This window comes from Humulus lupulus, chromosome 9, assembly GCF_963169125.1.
Source record: "Humulus lupulus chromosome 9, drHumLupu1.1, whole genome shotgun sequence".
Taxonomy (NCBI): Eukaryota; Viridiplantae; Streptophyta; class Magnoliopsida; order Rosales; family Cannabaceae; genus Humulus; species Humulus lupulus.
Genome location: NC_084801.1, coordinates 156,652,175 through 156,675,289, shown reverse-complemented (window position 1 = coordinate 156,675,289; position 23,115 = coordinate 156,652,175). Strand labels below are relative to the sequence as shown.

The following is a 23,115-nucleotide window of genomic DNA, read 5'->3' as shown; positions in this document are numbered from 1 at the left end:
ATTTATGTATAGATATATATTTATATGTTTGTGTATGTTTATATATATTTTTGTTTACGTTTATGTTTATGTTTATATATATGTGTATATATATATATTTATATAAATATATATGTGTGTGTATGCATAAGTATATAAATATATATATATATGTGTGTGGTGTATATGTATATATATATGTGTGCGATGTGTATATATGTATATGTTATATGTGTTATAATTTTTTTTTAACTAACTTTGTTTTTTTTTTTTGAAGAAAATAAATAGGAGTAAATTTTGGAGCCTTTTCATTCACTACTACAAAACTGGGCTTTCCCGACACCCAACCACGACAGTCAACTTTGTTGACTGTCGTAGTTGCTTAGCGGGACTCTACGCCGACAGCTAATAACTGTCACCGTTGCTTTTGACTGTCGCTATTGACCCCAACGTCGACAGATAAAATGTGTTGCTATTGACCTTAACACCGACAGTTAATTCGAGACCAATGCTGACAGTTAAAAGGTGTCGCTATTGACTCCAATGCCGACAGTTAATTCGAGACCAATGCCGACAGTTAATAGGTGTCGTTGTTGACCCTAACGCCTACAGTTAATTCGAGACTAATGTCGACAGTTAAAATGTGTCGCTATTGACCCCAACGCCGACAGTTAATAAAAGTCTAATGCCGATAGTCATAAAATGTCGCCAAAATTCAAATAAAACATCTAAAATTATAATTAATGAATAGCATAATGTTAAAAATAAACTAAATTATGTAAATATATATTCATAAAAATTATGTATTAAAGTATACTATTTATTATTTATTAATTACTTTATATTGTATATTTTTAAAAATATAATATTACATTGTAATCCTTTCAAAAAAAATATTATATTGTAATTTTTTTAAGTTTAATAAATATATGAATTAAAATAAGTTTTAAAAAAATATATTTTATATTTATATTTAATAAAAATAAAAATAATTGAATAAAATGTATATAATATTTACAATTCGAATAATAAAAAATACTTAAGAAAATTATGTATTTTAATAATTGTTTCAAGTAATTCATCAATCACTACACCAAATAAACCATTCCATAATACACGAATGTAATATTATTTAGAAAGTATAATAATATATCATGAAAAGAAAGGCGCGGTAGGGAAAATTAAAGCGCCTACTTAATAAGTTTTAGTCTCCTGCCTATACTGGATAGTAAAAGTCAAAATCCTAGCTTTCCTCTTTCCCTCTTTATTACCTCATGGCCAAACCTCTCTAGTGTTTCTCCTAAGTTTTCTGAATCCCTAACCCTCTCTCTCGTTTTTCTCAACTGGCCCCAAGCAGTAATGGAGCTCTCCTCTGTTTCTCTCATCTTGGTGTCTCTCCGTCTCTCTCGCAAAGAAGGTGAAGATGGTTAAGGAGAATTCCACGCATTCCTTTTTCATCTTCTTGGTATGTTTTCGTTTTCACCTCTTATTTATGTGTGTGCAATCTCTTTTGGGTTCCTAGTTTACTGGGATTTTTTCGAATTAACACACAAATATATATACATATAAATATATGTATTTAACATTGTTCTGCTTGTTATTTATTCAAGAAGTTGAATAATTGATGTGTAGGATTCCAAACATTATTTCTTTTTCTCTAAAGAGTGCGTAGTGAAAACTAAAGAGTGTCTCGACTGTGCTAGAATTTTCTATTTTCAAAGAGTGTCTTGTCTATGCCACAACTGCAAAATAACCCAGTTAAGGAATTTTTTAATACAAAAAATGATAAATCTGACATATAGATTTGCTTTTGTTTTGCTTTAATTAATTTTTTTAGGTTGGGGTTATAATTTGAAGATGTTGATTCTAGTGAGGTGTTATAGTCAAAATGATAATGAGGTCCTATGTATTTGATTAACCTTTATTTGTACTAAGGTAGAAAAAAATTGTTCGTATTTTGATGAGAGTTTTGTGACTAAATTTTTAATATACAGTAGTAGTGATAGTATATCATATATCTGTAACCTTTATTTTAATTACCTATTTTATTATTGATTATCTTTTGTTTATGTTATATATGTTAATTGTGTGTATCATTTTTCTTATTTATTTATTTGTGGTGTAGGCTTTAGTGAATGTTGGTGGTCATTGGTAAAACTTGTCCAATATATGAGTGAATGCAAGACTTGCATATGGACACACGTGGCTTCATTAGAAAGGTATTGATGTGTCTTTCATGGTTCCCACTGGGTATTTTTATACAAATTTATGTTTTTTTTTTCAGAAACACATGTTTGCATAATAACCTATGAAGTTGTTTCTGATTCTCTTGATGTGATAATGTGTGCATAGAATCTGTTTGATTAAATTCATGAATGACATGTATTTGCTTTAACACATTGCTTCCTCCGTCCTATTTCTGTAACCTTCTTCAGACTCTTTAACCACTTTTTCAGTTCTTTTGTTTATTTATGTATTTTGATCACCGAGAGTTTTGCTATTGCTAATCTTAGGCCATTTATTTCAATATTTACAGATTTTGGTGGTGTAATCAATCTAGGCCATTTATTTAATGATGAGTTGTATCAAGATTTTGCTGAGTTGCTTTGATTGAAGTATTTCTAATTCCTTTCTTGTGTAGCTCTTAATCTGAAACTGATTGATGTTGCTATTGTTGTTTTGTTTATCTATTTATTTTTTTGGTGGTGTGTGCTCTGTAGCATGGAATTTAGTTAGCTTAATATTTAGCTCATATTTTCTTGAGCCGTTGCATCAGAGTCCCCTTAATCAAAATTCATATTATGTCCCAAGGACAATACTCATCTTTTAGTTAATTCCACTTGTATCTTGATTAGGTTATGAAGTATTTTTTTTATTATCTATATCATGCTCAGAGTTAGTTTTCTTTCTCAAACCCAACGAGCCCTCCTCTATCCCTCTTTGATGGCATGCATGGAGGTCTTCGCGCTTAGGCGAGGTGGGTGGCTGGTGGTTGGATCACGGCGATGGGCTCGATGCAAAGGCAGGGGGCTCGGCTCTCTCACTCCTTCGTCCTCCCATCTCTCGCTCGGGCTAGGCTTGATGACGGCTGGGGGTTCAAGGGCTCGACAGCGGCTGGGGGCTCTGGGGGTGGGCTCGACAGCGAGTGGGGTTCTCCGAGCTGGTTGGGCTCGACAGTGCAGGGGTCTCAGGGGTGGGATCGACCGTGCTTCATTATAATGAAATACTTTTACTATTGCTTCATTATAACTAATAAAATTAATTTCTTATTATTATTAATTATGCTCAAAACAAATGGGTTGGTTTTGCAGATCCTGAGAGATTTAGATTTACAAGAGACACATCATTTGGAAGAAGGCATATGAACTTTTGGAGCCAACCACCATTTTCACTTTGGATTGTAAGTAGTATATTATTGGCATTGTATGTTTAACCAATATATCTTATGGTCTCAGCATGTGACATTCAAAATAAATGGTCTTAAGTCTTAACTACTATTTTTGGAATACACTCAGATGATGAAGATTTAAATAATGCTAGAGCCTTATTATAGAGTACATGCAACGCAATTTTGACAATGTTTTAAGGCTCTCTGTGTGTGTGTATATATATATAAACTTACATTTTTCTTTCTTGCTTCTCCAATCAGGTATGTTTTTCAGACAATTCTTTGGGTCAGTCACTAAGGTTGATTACATGACACTGAGGCATGGATTTGTCATGATATGCTACCCAATCATGGCCTGAAAGTTGCTTTAAATTGCACAAAATTGATCACTGGACCTGATGAATACTGCCTATGCTTTTCCCATTTCAGGCACATTTGGCTCCAGAAAGTGAAACAAGATTTGATTTTCAGAAATACATTAGCAGAACACTTGAAGAGGATTTTGTAGTTGTTGTTGGGATAACGTTAGTGTTTCAGCCTTTAAACTCATCAGCTTATATATACATATATATATTTATATATGTGAGGATAACACCTGAACTGTGCTTTATATGTATATTCAGCCCACTCATTTGGTTCGTTGCAATATTGATTCTACTGTCTAACACATATGGTAAGTTAGACACCTTGTTCTGTTATTATTAAAACTTTTAATACTCTTAGTTAGCATTTCACTGACTGCGAAATGTTATTCTTTTTAACAGGAATTTACTCTTATCTATGGCTGCCATTTCTACCTTTGATTGTACGTACAACACAATGCACAAACAATAGAGACTATGCTTACTGATTTCCTTAATTTATTACTTATTTAAAACCCAAGTTATGGTCATAGATTGGTATTTTCTTGGACTTACTGGTTTGTGTATCTGCTTCTCTAGATTTGTTGAAGGCTCTAGTGTATTTTAGATCTACTTGGAAATGAGCTTGGCATCTTATACAGGTAACTTGTAATAATGACATCCATTGATAATCTTTTAATTTAGCAAACATTATTATTGAAATCGTCAAGTGAAAATTGATTTCGCATTTTGTAATCTTCGTCATACAACATGAAGTTTCATGTTTCATGGTAGCTAATAATTCTGAGGCTAAATCAAACACAGACTTTCATTTCGTTAGACTTTAGTTTGCTTGAAAGTTGAAATTATGTCTAAAGGACTTCAAAATTGGTTATAAAGTTTAAAATGATGACTACATCTATTTATTGTTTGTTTGGTGAGAGATAAGAGATAGAGTAGTATGGACAGCGGTGTTATTTCCACCACAACATTTGATTAGTCTCAAAAGTTTAAAAAACAAAATTAAGTGACATTTTATGTTTTGCTCAAATTGTTTGTACCAAATAGTTGTAGAACTAGTATATTAATGCATAACTTCTTTTTTTTTCAGGATGGTTCATCTAATAACTTCTAGCACTAGGCGACATGTTTTTGTGTAAGTTGATTTTATTAAACTGAATGATCGTTTGGAGTTTGTACCAGCACTCTAGTTTCATATTTTGTTAATGAATCAACATCCACATGTATAGCTTTTTCCATTTGTAGCTTCTTGATACTTCATAGCTTCTTCATAAGGTTTGAGTTATTTTCTTGCAATACACATGGCTAACATAAAGCATAAATAAGGATTTCAGTACTGTTAGTTTGATATACTTTTCTTTGAATTTGTAAAACTTTATGCAATCTATTACTTGGTTAGAAAGATTCTAGATGTGAGGCATTTGATGCACTTATTTCTGGTTAACAGATTTCTCTTCACCTATAACCTATTTTCTTTTGTTTTAGTTGTCATTTATTTAATCAAATGATGAGCTATTGACAGAGATAATTTTTTATTGTTACCACACTTTGCTTTTAACTTATTATTTATTGTTAATGGCTTCATGCCAAGTGTGATTACATCTATGGACCCATGGAGAATTTGTTAGATGCTTTAGTTCGAATGGTTCTTTTGCAGGACTTTTGCTTTGAAATACCAATTGTTCCAGAATAAATTGTTGTATATTGTATCATTGTGTGTGCAATTTTTTTAATAAAGAGCTACAACTTTTAGTATTTTAGGAACTAAAGAGAAAGAGCACAGCAACGGCTGCACTCAAGTCACTTCAACATAAACTTGAGAAATACAAGATAGAGTTGAACAATTCGAATAAGAATACTCATAACTTGTTCATGTTGTACTTAACTGATTACTTATAAATTGAGATTATATTTGTACCAATTTGATATATATTTTGATTAAGTTTGCTATGTAATTTTTCTCTTTGTAATATGTAAATTTGGTTTATTTTTTTATTGTTGACTGTTGTTGGTGTAATAAATTTATAAAATTGTTGAATAAAAAAGTTTATAAGTTTATTTCTTTTATTAGAAAGTGTTAAAATTAATCAAATATAAATTTAATGTTACCAATGTTAATTTAATTTAATTTTTACTACACCATAGAGCCAATCACGACACCTAATAATTGTTGGCGTTGCCAGCAACGGCGACACCTAATAACTGTCGGCGTTGCTAGCAACGGCGACACCTATTAAATGTTGGCGTTGCTAGCAACGGCGACACCTAATAACTGTCAGCGTTGCCAGCAACGACGACACCTAATAACTGTCGGTGTTGCCAGCAACGGCGACACCTATTAACTGTCGGCATAGTTACCCCTACGCCGACATATGCAAATACGACAGTTAGTCGACTGTCGTCGTTGCTCAATAGTGAGTTAAAAACTGTCGGGAAAGCCTATTTTTGTAGTAGTGATTTCGAACGTTTTCTTGTGGATCTTTTTATTAATTGGTATGTGTCTCTTATTTATTGTTATTATTATTATTATTATTATTATTTACTACTTTTAGAGGAGTTTGAATATCCTAAATATTCATCCTTAGTGAAGTAGATTATGAGATACATATTATATGTTGCGGTGATATCGGAAGGTTATGAACTTCTATGTATTAGTGAAGTAGGTTCTGTGAAATATTTTTGTACTGTGGAGATATAAGGAAGAAACTTATGGTGTGTTGTTTGAATTATTTTTTTTAACTGTTTATAGATGACTAGGTCATTAGTATAAGGGAGAGGCTACCCAATTTTTTTGTAGATTTATAGGGTCGGGGTTGGGAGAATGTCTTTTATAGGGTCGGGGGTCAGGATAGAGTCTTTATAGGGCCGAGGGTCGGGATAGGGTCTTTATAGGTTCGGGATAGGGTCAGGGTTGGGATAGGGTCTTTATAGGGTTGGGATAGGTTCTTTACAGGGTTGGGGGTCAGGATAAGGTCTTTATAGGGTCGCGGGTCAGGATAGGGTCTTTATAGGTTGGGATAGGGCCAAGGGTCGAGATAAGGCCTTTTATAGGGGTCGGGGGTTTGGATAGAGTCTTTATAGGATCAGGGGTCAGGATAAGGTCTTTAGAGGGTCGTGGGTCGGGATAGAGTCTTTATACAGTCGGGGGTCGGGGGTCGGGATAGGTTTGGGATCGGGATAAAGCCTTTATAAGGTCGAGATTGGGTCTTTATAGGGTCGGGGGTTGGGATAGGGTCTTTAAAAGGTCGGGGTCGGGATAAGGTATTTATAGGGTTGGGGTTGGGATAAGGTCTTTATAGGGTCGGGGGTCGGGATAGGGTCTTTATGGGATCGAGATAGGGTTGAGGGTTGGGATAAGGCCTTTTATAGGGTTGGGGGTCGAGATAGAGTTATATAGGGTCGGGGGTTAGGATATGGTCTTTATAGGGTCGGGATCGGGATACGGTCTTTATAGGGTCGGGATAGGGTCGGGGGTCAGGGGTCGGGATAAGGTCTTTATAGGGTTGAAGGTCAGGATAAGGTCTTTATAGGATCGAGATAGGGTCTTTATAGGGTAGGGGGTCGGAATATGGCCTTTATAGGGTCGTTGATAATTGTTATTATTTCTAATAACAAAAAATTGTTATTATTTCTTATAACGAAAAAATTGTTATTATTTATAATAATAAAAAAATTGATATTATTTACCGTAGATGGCGATTGATAAGAGTGGGACGAAATTGAGAAATCGTGCATGTGATGCTTATTAGATTGGTCTCCAAATTTCAAGAATATGGCGTCACAACACAAAGATTATGACAGGAGAATAATATTTCCGTGCGTCAAATGCATGAATCTTAGACTTCAAACTTTAGATGTCGTTCAGGCACATATAGTAGAAGAGATGCTATGGAATCATACTGGGAGATCAAAAGAAGAGGGAATGATGCGTCATCCGAAGGATGGGTTAGCATGGAAGGATTTTGACGCTAGACATCCTGATTTTGCAAAAGATCCTATAAATGTTTGTCTGGGCTTGGCTTCCGATGGGTTTAATCCATTTGACAACATGAATTTATCGTACATCATGTAATCTGCCACCCTGGCTTTGTATGAAGGACAATTATTTCATGCTGACTCTTCTTAATCCTGAGACAAAATCACCAGGTAAGGACATGGATGTATTTTTGAGGCCATTGGTGGACGAGTTGAAAGAGTTGTGGATTAATGGAGTGGAAACTAGGGATGGTAGAAACAACAACATGTTCAAGATGTGTGTGACCCTTTTGTGGACGGTGAACAATTTTCCTGCTTGAAGTAGTTTGTCTGGATGGAGTGGTCAGGGTTATAAGGCTTGTCCTACATGAAACAAAGACACATCCTCTATTCGAGTGATTTCTAAGACATCTTAAGTTGGTCATAGAAGATTCTTGGTCAGTAATCATCAGTGGAGAAATAATACTCAATTCGAAGAGAAGACATTCTCCAAGAATGTTTACTTGTCAGGATATCTTAGATCGGGTTAATGCCCTACCAACTAATGTCTCGAGGTAACATGAGAGGTTTGGAGGTTCGAAACAAAAAAGAGGTGCGGAGGATAGTAAATGGAGGAAAAAAGCATATTTTATTAACTTGACTACTGGAGTACGAACAGTTAAAACACAACATAGATGTTATGCATGTTGAGAAGAATGTATGTGACAATGTCCTTGGTACTATCTTGAATAACGATAAGTCCAAAGACAATACTAATGCAAGTCATGGTCTGAAGAATATGGGAATTAGAGACACATTGTTGATATATGAAGATAAGAATAAAAAGTTAATGAAACCACATGCTCCTTACGTGTTGACTCTTGAAGATAGGCGAGAATTTCTTCAATTTCTAAAAGGTGTTAAGCTACCAAATGGTTTTTGTTCGAACTCGAAGAAGAAAGTGACTGATAATGACTCATATATCATTGGGTTGAAGTCACACGACTGTCATGTGATAATGCAACGATTACTTCCAATGGGTATCTGCAAGTTTTTATCAGAATCTATATCAAGCACCATAATGGAACTATGCAATTTCTTCAGACAATTATATTTACGAACCTTGAATGTAGATGATATGGAGAAATCTCAAAGGGAGGTCATTCACATCTTATGCAAAATGGAGTTGATTTTTCCTCCACTTTTTTTTGACATAATGATACATTTGGTCTTGGATTTTCCAGAAGATGCTTTATTGGGTGGGCCGGTACTTATGAGATGGATGTATCCTGTTGAAAGATACATGAAAAAAATAAAAAAACTACGTCAAGAATAAAGTTCGTCTTAAAGGGTCCATAGCTAAAGGGTATGTGGAAAATGAGGCTTTAACATTTTGTTCCATGTATTTTAAAGGCGTGGAAATCAAAATTAATCGTTTAGATCGAAATGCAGATATAGTTTATGTTCCACGCCACCTTTCAATGTTTCAATCTCAATGTCGTCCATTGAGTAAGGGATTTCAAGTGCCTCTCGACAAAAAGACTCGGAATATAGCTGAGTGGTTCATACTGGAGAATTCTTTTGAAATTGAAGTCTATATGGGGTAGGTTAATTTAATTATCTTTTTTTTTATTTTGTTTTTAATGTAACATCTTTGAACTATATCTCTATGTTAATCAACAGTGAACACCTTCATGAGATCAAACAGAGGGATCCATTGGGCGATCATAACCTTTTGCACAAAAAAGAGTTTCGTTCCTGGTTTTACGAGAAGGTAATCTATACCTAGGACATTCTTTGTTGTTAGATTGAAATATAAGTTTCTTATTATAACATGTTTTGCTATATTTAGATATATGACTTGCACCAGCTCGGGTCATTAGAGAATGGGGATGAGTTGCTAGCTTTAGCATCTGGGTCTGATCTTTTGGTGTACTCCTATCAAGCATGTATAGTGAATGGGGTTCAATATATTACACGCGACCGAGATCAAAATATTATTACACAAAATAGTGGAGTGTGTGTTGCTGGGACAGAAGGTTTTAACTATTATGGACAACTTGAAGATATATTGGAGGTATCTTATACTGGTGTATATTCAGTGGTATTGTTTCGATGTAAATGGTTCAACAGAGACCCGGAGAAAAAGAAAAAAATTACTGAAAATAATGTCACCAGTATAAATGAGAGTGGTGAATGGTATAAAGATGAACCGTACATACTTGCTAGCCAAGCTAAACAGGTTTTCTATCTCGATGACCTACTTAGAGGTCGAGCTTGGAAAGTTGTTGAAGAAGTGAATCATAGGCAAGTTTGGGATATCCTGGATAGTTCTGATCAAATTATTGATATTGATGTTGTACATGACACAAACTCATCCAATTATGTATTGACTGTTGTGCTCGAGGAGTTGGTTGTTCAACAATCTAATCACCTAGCAACATTCATAGGTGTCGTCCCTCGACCTTATTCGACTGCTCAAGATACCGATGATTTTATTAATGATGATGAAGAAGAAGTCAAAGACGTAGAAGAAATAGATGACACAGATTATTTACTTGTTAACCTTAGTGATGATGATAACACCAATCATGTTTCACCAATAGATTTTAATTTGATAAGTGATGACAGTGACTATTCTACTTAGTTCTTGTATTTGTGTAAGAAAAACTTTATATTTCAATAATTATATATTAGAAATGTTGAACGATTTATGGATTTGTAATGTTGTGGATGTTTTGGAATTTTATGTGGTCATTACAACTATATACTCATAAATAATATATATATATATATGATATTCATACTAACAAAAAAATTTGGTCATATTTAGTTTAAAGATGTCAGTAGATGTAGCTTCATACCATGGCGGAGATTCCATCGGGTCTTACTACTATCCCATCCAGTTGTGAGTTAGGTATTTTAAAATTTGTTCTTTATTTATTTCTAATTAAACCTTATTATACAACATACTAAATTATACGATGCACTTATTTAAAACAATATCGTAGTTCCACCAAAGAGAAAAGGTCATGGGCCAGCCGCTGGGAAAAATTTAGACGACAGAAGGCGAGATGTTGGACATCCACTCCCCATAGTGGTTGACCCTATCACGTACAAGGTGGTGGGAACTGAACATGCTGCTTTTGTCCGCCTTTTGGGAACCCAAGTCACATCAGCGGTTCCATGATATTACAAGGATTGGACTAGTGTCCCAAAACAGTATAAGGATAATGTACATAGTAAAGTGAAGGTAAATTTTTTAGAATTTACTTTAATAATAATTGTATTATAATTCCAGCACGATTACCATGTTTTCTCTTGATTATAGCACATCTATCAAATAGATGGCACCCAAATTATACCACCCTCATTGATAGTATTGATACTGAGATGGTTGAGAGATACCGAGATAGGAAAATTAAGCGGCACACCCACTTCAAAAAGTTCTACAAAGGACCAAATGATTGGGACAAGGTCTTATAGAATCCACCCAAAGATGTCAACGCCGATGAGTGGAAACAAATTTTTGAGTGATTTAGGAGTCTAGAGTTTATTTTGTGCTCCGTGAAGAAAAAAATAAACCAAGACCAAATGAAGTACTCTACAACACAAGGCACGAATCATTAGTAGCCAATCGTCACGAAAAATTAAGTGAAAATAGTAACTTAATTGAGTTGTATGAATTTATAAGTTCTATAACATTCTCATTTTCTTTATTATTTTAACCCGAACCTCATTGAGGAATGGAAGGAGTATCACTAGACAAAAAAGAACAAGAATTTTGTCAACGAGGATGCTGAACGAGATTATGTAAGTTTAATTTATTATCAATTCAAATAATTAAAATTTTCTTTTGTATTATATATATATTTTAAAACAGGTTAAGATGAAGACAACTCTTGAAGCTAAGGCTCAATAGACAGTTGAATCTGGTACCGATGATTCTTCCTTGGTCGATCAAATGAAGATACTAAGTCAGGTTCTTGGTGAAAGGCGGGACCACCAGCGAGGAGCTAGTCACAAATTAAAGGGAAAATTGTTAACCTGTCCCTCTCAAAACACTCAGTTTCAAGCACCACCTCAACAATTGACTGAGGAAATACGTGAATTGTTTGACATTGTGAAGGTCATGAATAAACAACTTTAGTACGTGTATCAGCGGCTTCCACCTGAAAAACATATGACAGCAAACGTGGAGATGCAGAATACATATTAGCAGTTTTTCGAGAAGTATGTAGGCTCATCTTCTGAAACTCAGACACAACACACGTCTCAAGCTTCAACTTCTCAACCTTCACCAGGCCATCCTGACACACATGCACCAACTTTGCCATCTCAATCATCGGCCCAACCATATATGTATCAATGGCCAATGCCTCCGTACCCTTAGGCTTATCATCCTCATATGAGCGGACTTTCATCCCAACCCCTGCCTCCTCATATGAGTGGGACGTTGTCTCAACCTCCGCCCTATCCTTATCCATACATGTATGGACCTGGAGGATCATCGTTACCTCCACAACATCCATGGGCGATGCCTTCGCACACACCACAGGCACAGCAGCCACCCCATGCACTAGAAGAAGGGGACAGTATACAGGCGCCAAGGGTTGAAATGTTTTATGTATTATTGTATTAAACCATAACTTTTAATTAATATATTATTGTATGGATGTTTAATTTGGATAATATTGTATTAGTTGTGTAATTTGAATAAATTATTAATTTTAGTATTATTATTTTTATGCATATTTACTTTTGATATTATAAATTAAAAAATATTATTTAAATATTTTATTTTTATTTTTCTTAATTATATAAAAGTATTAGGGGAGACTTTTGTCGCCCCTAATAATATAGAAGTCATCACTAATATTATATTATTATGGCGACTTTTTATTATCAGGGGCGAAATATGATCTGAGAATCACGATTATTAGGGGCGACATTCAATTTATTAGGGGCGAAACTGTCGCCGCTAGTACTAATTATTAGGGGCGATTGTTTTGTCACTGCTAATAATCGACATTAGCGTCGAAATATTAGTGGCGACATGTCGCCGCTAATGACTATCAGCGACGACTTTGGGTATTATTAGGGGCGACATCTGTCGCCCCTAAAGACATATTTTGTTGTAGTGTATGAAGGGTCATGGGCTCTGCATCTTTTTAAGTTCATTAGGAGCTGCTCGAGGGATTTTGGAGAATCCTTGACACTTATCACATTTTTCGAATGTACTCCATGGAATATTTATTCATCGTGGACCAAAAATATCCTTGTCTCAGTATCTTCTTGGCTAGACTTTTCCCCCTGCATGATTGCCACAGAATCCTTCATGCACTTCTATCATTAGTAGATCGACTTCTGTTTTAGTAACACATCAGAGCAAAGGTAAAGAATATTCTCTTTTGTACATTACTCCATCGATAATTACGTATCTAGCAGCTTGTCTTGAAATTCTTCGGGCTTCATTTCTATCTTGAGGCAGTATTCCATGCTCCAAGAACGTGTCTATAGGAGTCATCTGTGAGGGGGTATTATCGAGCAGAAGTGTTTGTTCCATTTCGTTAATACTTGGTTGGGTCAGGTGCTCAACTGGAACTACATTTAGGGTGTTTGCATCCTTGGCACTTGTGAGTATTGCCAGGGCCTTTGCATTGGAATTCTGATCATGGGGCACTTGTTAGATGGTAAATTTTTTGAATTGTGCCAGGAGATCTTTTGATTTGCTGAGGTAGGACACCATTTTTAGTCCTCAAGCATGGTATTCCCCCAACACTTGATTCACGACCAGCTATGAATCACTAATATATATATCTATTGCCATTACTTTAACATATCTAGCAAGTCACAATCCTACTAGTAGAGCTCCGTACTCTACCTCATTGTTTGAGGCACTGAAGCCAAACCTTAGCACGTAGTGAATACGATGTCCCTCAAGTGTGATAAGTATAAGTATAGCTTCCTAATTATGCTCATTGGAGGATCCATCTACAAACAGTCTCCATACGGGCCAGTTTTTTTTTTTGTTGTCTTCAGGCTCTTTTGGTTGCCCATCCTCTTCTAGTACTCCAGTGCATTCAACAATAAAATTTTCTAATGCTTACTCTTTAATAGTAGTCCTTGGCTGGTAGGCGATTTCGTACTGCCCAAGCACGAGAGCCCACTATAGTAATCGACCAGATGCCTTTAGTTTTTGCAGAACTTGCCTGAGAGGTTGATCGATTAAAACTGTGATTGGATAAGCCTGAAAGTACAGCCTTAATTTCCTTGCTGCAAGCAACAAACAATAAGAATGTTTTTCAATTAATGGGTATCGTGATTCTATCCCAACCAACCTTTTGCTTATGTAATACATTGGATGTTGGATCCTATCCGTTTCTCGGATCAGGGCTGCCTAACAACGTGTTGAGTAACCATTGATACAAGTATAGAGTTTCCCCATCAATTAGCTTCGATAAGACTGGAGGTTGAGCCAAGTGTTCCTTAATTTCCAGGAAAGCCTTTTCACATTCTTCCATCCATTAGAACTTGCTATTTCCCCTTAGCAGGTTAAAAAAGGGTACGCACTTGGCAGTGGATTTTGAGAAAAATTTGTTGAGTGTTGCAATCTATCCCGTTAGACTCTGTACTTCCTTTGACTTGGTCAAGGGTTTCATGTCAATCAAAGCTTTGATTTTTTTCGGGTTAGCTTCTATACCTCTTTAATTGACAATATAACCGAGAAACTTTCTTGAGCTTACCCCAAACGAGCCCTTTAAGGGGTTAAGCTTCATATCGTAATGCTTAAGTAAGGAAAATCATTATGATAGATCCTTCAGGTGCCCCAGCCTCTTTTGACTTTACTAGCATGTCGTCAATGTATACCTACATGTTCTTTCCTATTTGGTCTCTGAACATCATATTTACTAGTCGCCAGTACGTCGCGCCATCATTTTTTAGACCAAAAGGCATTACTTTACAATAGTATAAGCCTACGTTAATTCTAAAACTGGCATACTCTTCATCGGGAGGGTGCATATTGATCTGATTGTACTCTGAGTAAGCATCCATAAATGTGAGGATTTCATACCCTGCAATGGCATTGACTAGTTGGTCAACTCTTGGTAGGGGAAGCAATCCTTTGGGCATACCTTATTTAGATTGGTGAAATCTATACAATTCATTCATTTTCCATTGGGTTTTGGTAATAGGAGAGGATTAGAAACCCACTTAGGGTAGAAGGCCTCTCTTATAAATCCATTTTCTTTTAGCCTTTGGACATCTTCTTTCAAGGCCTTTGACATTTATTTATCGATCAACCTCATTTTCTATTGTACAGGCTTAAAGTTGTCTTTGTCTATATTTAGATCATGGTTGATTACTGTGGGGTTGATGCCATCCATGTCCATGTGCGACCAAGCGAACACATCTTGAGTGTTCCTTAGGAAGTTTACAAGTTCAGACTTGACTTCCTTTGCTAAACTTTTTCCAATCTTGACTATCTTTGTTGGCTCGTCCTAGTCAAGCAAGACTCCTCCAGGTCTTCAACTGGTTCCATTCTAGTATCAAACTCCCCAAAGCGAGGATCAATATCTTCTCCTTTGCTTTGGGAAATTTCCTATTTGTATCTGCTCTCCTCTTCTGAGGAGGTATTACCTTGTTGCTCAATGGTGCTTATTCCTGTTTCTGTTGTTGGCTTGCTAATTGCTAGTCCAACAAATATCATGGTGGTCATGGCCAAGCCTTTTTTTAGCAGTTGTAATGGAGGAATTATAGCATTCCCGAGTCTCTCTTTGGTTTCCTTTTGCACATCCGATTTCGGCGTTGGTAGGAAACTTCATCATTAGATGAAACATGAATGTTATGGTGCGTAAGTCGATCAGGATCAGTCTTCCTAAAAGGGTATTGAAAGCCGAGGGAATATCAACCACAACAAACGTTGCCACAGCTGTGCTGTTCGAAGGTGCAGTTACCACTGTTACTACTAACTTAATTGTTCCTACTGGAGCCATCCCTTCTTTAGTAAAACCATACAAACTTTCCATGCATGGTTCTAGGTCTCGAACATATAACTTTATCCTTTCAAGGGTTATTTTGAAAAGGATATTTACTGAGGAACCATGATCTATCATCATCCGTGCTACGATCATGTTAGCAATCGTGGCCTCGATTACCAAAGGATTGTTATGTCAGAATCTAACGTGTGCAGCATCATCCTCAGTGAATGTTATAGGCATACATTCATAGCGAGCGGTTTGGGGATGGTGGACCCAAAACGGGTATGTTTAAAAATTTATAAATCGCAAGCGCATGAATCGTTCATATAGAATAGTGATCGTGTAAGCAAGGATGTCGAACCCAAAGGAGTTGTCTAAAATTGAAAAGAGAAAACTATTTTAAATCAAAAGTAGTAAATTCTAACCTAGTTCCAAAGATTGATGGGATTTTTGTATAAGAAAAATAAAATAAAAGATAATAATAAAGAAATTAAAGACAATATATATAACTAAATTAAAAGTAGAAATCAAGATGGTAAAATAAGATTACTAAGGATTAGAATCCACAAAATATAAGTTCAATAATATTTATAAGTACATTGATTCTCAAATTTTAGTAATAGTAGAAATTAATCAAACCATCACTTATCCAAACTAGATATTCTATTTAAGCACAAGCTTTTATAAAAATATAGGATTTATCTTCACTTTTCAAAATTATAATTTCAAAGCATTTAGTGTAAATCAATCTAATGAAATAACAAATAAATCAATGAACATTATTTATAAGGCAAAACATAATATTTTTGATCTAAGCATGGATGTGTACAATTTAATGACACATCTTACACAAAGAGTATTATGTTTTTGCACTAATGAAGAACAAAGTGTAAATATGTGCTAACAATCCAAAATACATGATATTTAAGAAGAAAGAAAATATTTGAAGAAGAAAATTCCATAAACTTTGTTGCACAAAATGGGAAATCAACATACAAAATAAATACTATCTAGTTACAAATTGTTTCATCATCACCTTAATAATCTTAAAAAGATTAAAAACTCATAACTAGAATAGCAAATACACACTAAAAATTACAAACATAAATAGGAAAATTTGGAGGAGAAACCCCAAAATTTTTCCTCTAAAATTACATAGAAAGTAACCAAAAAGAAGAAGAAGATGAAGAGAATTGAGAGGTTTTGAATATGTAAAAATTATGGTATAGTAACCTCCTCTCTAATGGACACCCTAAATCCCTTATTTATAGCAAAAAATGAGGTATTAAAATAATCAATTTAAATTAATTAAATTGATTAAATTAATTTAATTAATTATAATATGGAAAATAGGGGTAAATTATAGGGTGTAATAATGATATTTTGGGGTAAAATGTGTAGAAAGTGGGGTAAAAATGTGGTATTTTTAACAAATGGGACAAGGGGACAAATCGCTTTGTTGGGCTCCAAAATAAATTGGCAGCTTTGTGGCACAAAAATGGGAAATTTGGGGGCTTGGTGGAGCTGAAGTTGTGCACGGCTAGTCAGGCGTGGGAAGCAGGCAGCTTTGGTGAAGGCTGGAGTGGCAGGTGGCCCAGGCGTGTGGAATGGAGCAGCTTGGTTGATTGTTGTTGGTACGTGGAGCTTCATTGATGCTGGGTGATTGGCATATGTGGCTGAAGAGGGAAAGGAAGATGGGCTGGTGACTTCGTTGGCCTTGGCATAATGGGCTGAGGAGAATTGGTGGATTGGTGGCATTGGCCATTTGCCACTTTTCTTCTTTTCTTTCTTGAAAATGCCACATATTTTATTTATTTTTCTTTCTTTTCAAGAGCATAAATTCCATAGAAAATAAATATAAAATAAATCATAATACAATATTTTCAACTATAAAATAAATCAATTTAATTCTTTGAAAATATTAATTATAACTTAATTTATATTTTATATTTAAGTTCAATAATACAACATTTTTTTACCACTAACTTAACAATAATAATTCAAATAATTAACTACAACATTTTATAACAAAATAACTATAAAAACACACGAAAGTATATAAAATCATGATAAGACTAATAAATTCAAAATTACTTAAAAACTTTATAAATTACTTAAAAACTCAAGAATTAAGCAACAATTAGCACATAAAAAGTGGTAAAATAACTCTATTTTGTAGAGTTATCAGGGGAGTACGCTCCTCGATTGTCAACACTTCATTCATTGGTTCGGGTCGAAGTGTCCGAGCATAGCATTCTAAGCCTTTTCTAATTTCACCTGCCAGGTGCGGTCCTACACATATCATGTCTAGCCAACCAGCTACTGAAGCTTGTTGTAATGGTTGAGCTAGTGCATCCGTATTGGGCGCAACAACTTGGTTTTGATCAATAGGTCGTCGGACATATCTTCTCATGGCCTGATGGTTTTGGCATATGAGAAATTCAATTTCATCCTTAAGTTGGTTACACTCATTGGTGTCATGTCCGTAGTCGTTATGAAAATGATAGAACTTGCTCGTGTATCTCTTACTTATGTGTTTCCTTATGGGATTAGGCTCCCTATAAGGCACCTCAGCTTGTGTAGCTTGAAAGACTTGTGCTCATGACCCCAAGAGCGTAGAGTGGGTGGTAAAATGAAGATTGTACCCTCGTGGCTTATCATTGGTTTAGGCCCTTTTGTTGTCATTGTTATTTCTACTGTTCGAGTTGTTGTTTCATTTTTCACCTCTTTGGTTATTTTTATTTCCATTACCATTGCCATTGGTTGTCTGGTTCTGGTTTTGAGCTCAATCATTCTTGATCGGAGCAAAAGTAGTTGTGTCTGCCTGATTGGCTTGACCTGCTCTTATAATGGCATCCTCTAGTTTGATAAACTCGTTTGCTCGATCTAAGAACTCCCTTGTTGAGTAGAAGGTTTTCCTCCTTAAGTTAGTTCATAGGGGACCCTTTACATGGATTCCATCCATGATGGCCATCATTTTTCCATCATCATTGACTGTGTTCGATTGGGCAACCTCTTGCTTGAACCTCTACACATAGTACTTCAGAGGCGCATTCAACCCTTCCTTAATGTCAACAAGGTCGTTGGATTCAACAGATGGAATATGAGCAGCAAATAATTGTTAGTAAAAGAGCCTCACAAATGTATCCCAGGATGTAATGGGTCTGGCTCCAATTTGAAGAACCATTGTTGAGCATAATCGGCTAGAGTAGTAGGAAAGATCCCACATTGGACGTCGTCTCTAACCCAATAGAGTTTCGTTTGTATCTCAAAATTGTTAACATGTGAGATGGGATCTTCCCTTCAAGTATACATCTTCCAAGTTGGCATCTTGAACTTGGGAGGTACTATCAGAGCATTGATCCAATCGGAGAAAGGAGATGCTTTCCTTCTTTCCAGTTCGATGTCAGTGAGCTTTGGGGTTGTTACCTCTGGTACCATTTTATTAAGAGCATCCAATTGCGCCTGGATTGTAGGAGCAACTAGTGGCACAACAACTGACACTGCAACTTGGATTGCAGCAACCCCTGCTTGTGGTGCATGCGGGATTACCAGTGCAATGAGTCCAACAACATTGGACGTGTTACCTTCCCTAAGCTAATTGTGGGGATTGCGGAGGTTAGGATCTCTATTTCTCAATCTTATTAAAGGAACTTTGTCCTCTTGGTCGCCCCCGAACATTTTAACTATCTGCTCGAGAAGGATTAGAAGGTGGTTTCGCAGGACAGTTTGCTGGCTCTTGCTGCCTTAGTGGGACAAACGGTCCTTCAGGCTACACATTCCCTCTTGAGGCCCAGGTGGCCTTGGCAGAACAAATTTTTATCTTAGATTTTTATCTTATAGATGGTCATTATAATTTGAATGGTCATGGGGTTGGTAGTACTGACACTCCCCTTTGTCATCATAATACCAATCTATATAAGTTGTTTGATAACTACTGCTAGCCTCTTGGTCATTTTCCCTTTTTTTTCTTCTACGATAATGACCACTGTTGTGTCCAACATATTGAGGTTGTTGGCCTCGATTCTGGCTAGCGGGTATCTCATTCACTACTACAAAAAAGGGCATTTGCATCAGTTTTTAACTGGTACAATTGAGCTTTTGCGTCAGCTTTATATGTGATGCAAAATCCCATGACACAAACCAGGCTGGCATTTGCGTCAGTGGGGAACTGCCACAAATCTGACATTTGTGATAGTTAGGCATTGACGCAAATGCTACATTAAAAAAATGCTACGCAAATACAGACCCAGCTCCCAAGCCAGCCACCCTATGCGACCCCTACCCCCAGCCACCCTCTCGACCCCCGCGACCCCAGCCACTCCCACAACCCCAGCCACCCCCACCACCATGCGATGAAACCCAAGCAGAGAAAAAAAAAAGAAACAAACCCTAACCCCCATCAAGAATAAAAAATCTACACAAAAATTTAGAAAAGAAACATGTATAAGGTTCATAAACATATTATATTCATCAATTTAACCTTATATACATAAAAAATGGAAGAAAAAAAACTCACCAAAATGGATCAAGAAAGTCGGAGGCGCCGCTGGTATGGAGGGTTTTCGTGTAGAGAATTTTTTAGAAGTTTTTAGGTCAAATGAAAATTGGGGACGAAGCTGTGTATTATTGGGGTCTAACAGCGTTTGTGTCAGTGCCTAACTGACACTAACAGATGGTTTGCATCAGTGGGGCACTGACGTAAACCTTCAGTTAGCATCAGTTAGGCATTGGCGCTAATGTCCTCGTTAACAGTGTCATATTGCCAATGACACAAATTTTCCCCATTAACATTATCAATGTTAGTATTGACGCAAATGCCCTTGCATTTGTGGCAGTGCCCAACTGACACAAATGCTCAATCTCGATCAATGGTGTCAGCAACCTGCATTGACTGACACATTTGACTGACACAAAATGGGCATTTTGGTGTAGTGATTCCATGGTTGTCGGAATTAAGGGTCAGCTTCAGAATTCGGGGGTTGCCTACCTCTCGAGGCTGCTTGTCTGGGGTGCTCATTAGCAGGCCCTTGTAGTTCCAGACACTAGTCTGACACAACCTTGTTTTCTATTAGGTAGCACCTGTTCATCTTGGTAGTGTGGTTTCTGCACTCTTGGATGAGCTCCCCTATGAGAGTGATGACTCTTAGCAGGTCTAGGAGGGACCACTTGATCACGAGATTACGATCACTGGGTAGGTCCTGGTGCTTGACCGGCTGGTCGTTGGGCTTCAGGATTTGCCTGACTAATGTTCTCAGGCAGAGGATCCACTTGTTGGGATCTCGCTACCTCAACATTGTGACGGTCAACTTCTTCTTGGCGAGCTTCAAGGGCTTCTTGTCTTTGATCTAACCAGGTTTGAAAATCTTGTCTTTGTTTGTTGAGGGCTTCAGATAAAGCCTATTAAGCGATTGCCTGATTTTCATGATTGGCAACGAAAATGCTCATGCATCTGCCCCACGACCCCTTTCAATTGTTCAAGGTTGAGGTGTAGCTTTTCTCCTAAGTCCACATGGAGCTCATCATGCCCGAATGTGGCTGGTGTAGGCAGGTTTCTAGGTCGAGGAAATTGATGAGCAGGGCGCAAAGGAGGGATTTGACTGCTCGAGGGGCGATCAGGATTAGCAGTGTTAATTAGGGTTCCCTCCTTGTTGCTCTTGACTCTGACTTCTAGTAGTGATATTCATTGCTTCAGACGCATCTAGTAAAATAAAATCTTGGATTTTAGCTATGAATGAAAGCACCAAAATGTTGACCAGCATTTTGGTCAATGACACTGAGTCAATTTATACGATGGAATAAGAAGTAAACGAACTGAAATCATGTAAACGATACAAAGAATTTTATAGTGGTCTGATCCCAAGAATTGGTAAGGACCTACGTCCACTTGCACTTTTATTAATCAAAGAGGTCTCAAACTCAAGATCAAAAAAGAAACAAGGTTCAACTAAGTTTCTTAAGCTGAGAAAAGAATACAATTTGAAGGGTTTTGTATGTAAGGTATGTACATAAGAAATCTCTAGTCTTTTCTCATGTAACCTTCACTTTGGGTTAATGATTGAATAAACCCCTCTATTTATAGAGAGTCTTAGTTGGCTATGGGCCCTTACAAGCAAATATAGACCCTACACGTGTAGGAGTGGGATCAGTACATTCAGATACAGATTCAAATAACACAGGAAAAATAAAATTTAAATATCAGTTACATCTTGGGATATTTGATGGTGTCTCATGAAATATGGCTCTTTGGATAAAAGCGTCGTGCACATCAAGCAAGTCTTCCACTCAAAGCAGCTTCATGGCATGGTAGCTTGCTCCATCATCGAGCATGTTACTGGAGCTTTGCTAAACAAGTTTTTGTATTCTAATGTAGCCCTCTCATTCAGCTACTCCTTCCGACCAACTCTCTGAATTTAATGTGGTGTAATGCCACGTGTATTTTTCTTAGAAGCCACATCATCAAGTCAAAAATGGGTCAAAAGGGAAGAAGACCTGAAATAGCCGAGTAAATAAGACTATTAGCGGCGACACGTGTCGCCGCTAATAGTCTCTCCTAATAAATTTTTAATTGACGTTGTATACTATTAGTGGTGACACGTGTCACCCTTAATAATCTAAAAAAAATTGGTAGGAAAATTCCCATGTTTTTTTTCAGGATATTTTTTAAATTTATTAGGAACGACAATGTTGCCCCTAATAATATTTCTTATAAAATAATTTATCCGATGTGATTTTTGAGGGGAATACATTTAATCGCCGCTAATAATATCATTGTTAACGGTGGTTTGGAATCGCTTCTAAAAATTATTTTCCTTGTAGTAAAGTGTCTACTTAAGTTAAATATTACATGTATATATGCAAATAAAATAATAACTTTTAAATTTATCGTTCCATTATATGTGACCGAAATTTATATATATACACACACATCTACATTACAAATCTTGTGTGCTCAAATACTCACAAAATAATTTCCGGAAATTATTTTAAATCCCCAAGTAAATAATTGATAGCAACTACTTTGGTGCTGATCATCTCGTGTGAAATGGTAAAAAATAATAAAAATGTGGTGAGATAAATACTTTTGCTTCTAGTAATTTAATAATCAATTAGTTTAATTGATTGACTAGTTCTTAATGATTTCTTTCATTTTTGGCTTATTAAATAATTATAAATAATACGCCGCCAACGATTTAAATATAACTATCTATGAAATTATATAACAACTTGAAGGGGTTAACTAACTCGGTCTTCCATACATTGCCTTAATCAAGTTTTGTCCAAGTCCAAGAGTGACAAATTAGCATAATTAATTCTCTCCATCTCTTTGTCTCACCACCTATAAATATGCTAAATATAATGGTTTAAGATCATATTATTAGTAACACAGATCTTCTAGCTACACTACTCAAAATCCACTAATAATTTGCGCATACGCAAATTAAGAAAA

At 36.1% G+C, this 23,115-nt stretch overlaps 1 protein-coding gene across 6 annotated transcripts; it reads left to right on the top strand.

Moving 5' to 3' along the window:
- Nucleotides 1–1,265: 1,265 nt before the first annotated feature.
- LOC133800751 (MLO-like protein) lies at nucleotides 1,266–5,777 on the top strand. Of its 6 annotated transcripts, none has more exons than XR_009876597.1 (10): nucleotides 1,266–1,444; nucleotides 2,105–2,198; nucleotides 2,874–3,379; nucleotides 3,629–3,653; nucleotides 3,797–3,891; nucleotides 3,991–4,040; nucleotides 4,132–4,172; nucleotides 4,309–4,370; nucleotides 4,820–4,864; nucleotides 5,483–5,777. XR_009876597.1 is itself a non-coding variant. In XM_062238798.1 (6 exons), the coding sequence occupies exons 3-6, from the start codon at nucleotides 3,341–3,343 to the stop codon at nucleotides 4,215–4,217; spliced, it is 270 nt and encodes an 89-aa protein (XP_062094782.1). In that variant the 5' UTR covers nucleotides 1,266–1,444; nucleotides 2,105–2,198; nucleotides 2,874–3,340; the 3' UTR covers nucleotides 4,218–4,302. The 6 variants fall into 6 exon arrangements, 2 of the variants coding, with proteins under 2 accessions (XP_062094782.1, XP_062094781.1); XR_009876595.1 differs by having other exon boundaries at nucleotides 3,629–3,666; XR_009876594.1 differs by having other exon boundaries at nucleotides 1,268–1,444; nucleotides 3,629–3,891.
- Nucleotides 5,778–23,115: the final 17,338 nt, after the last annotated feature.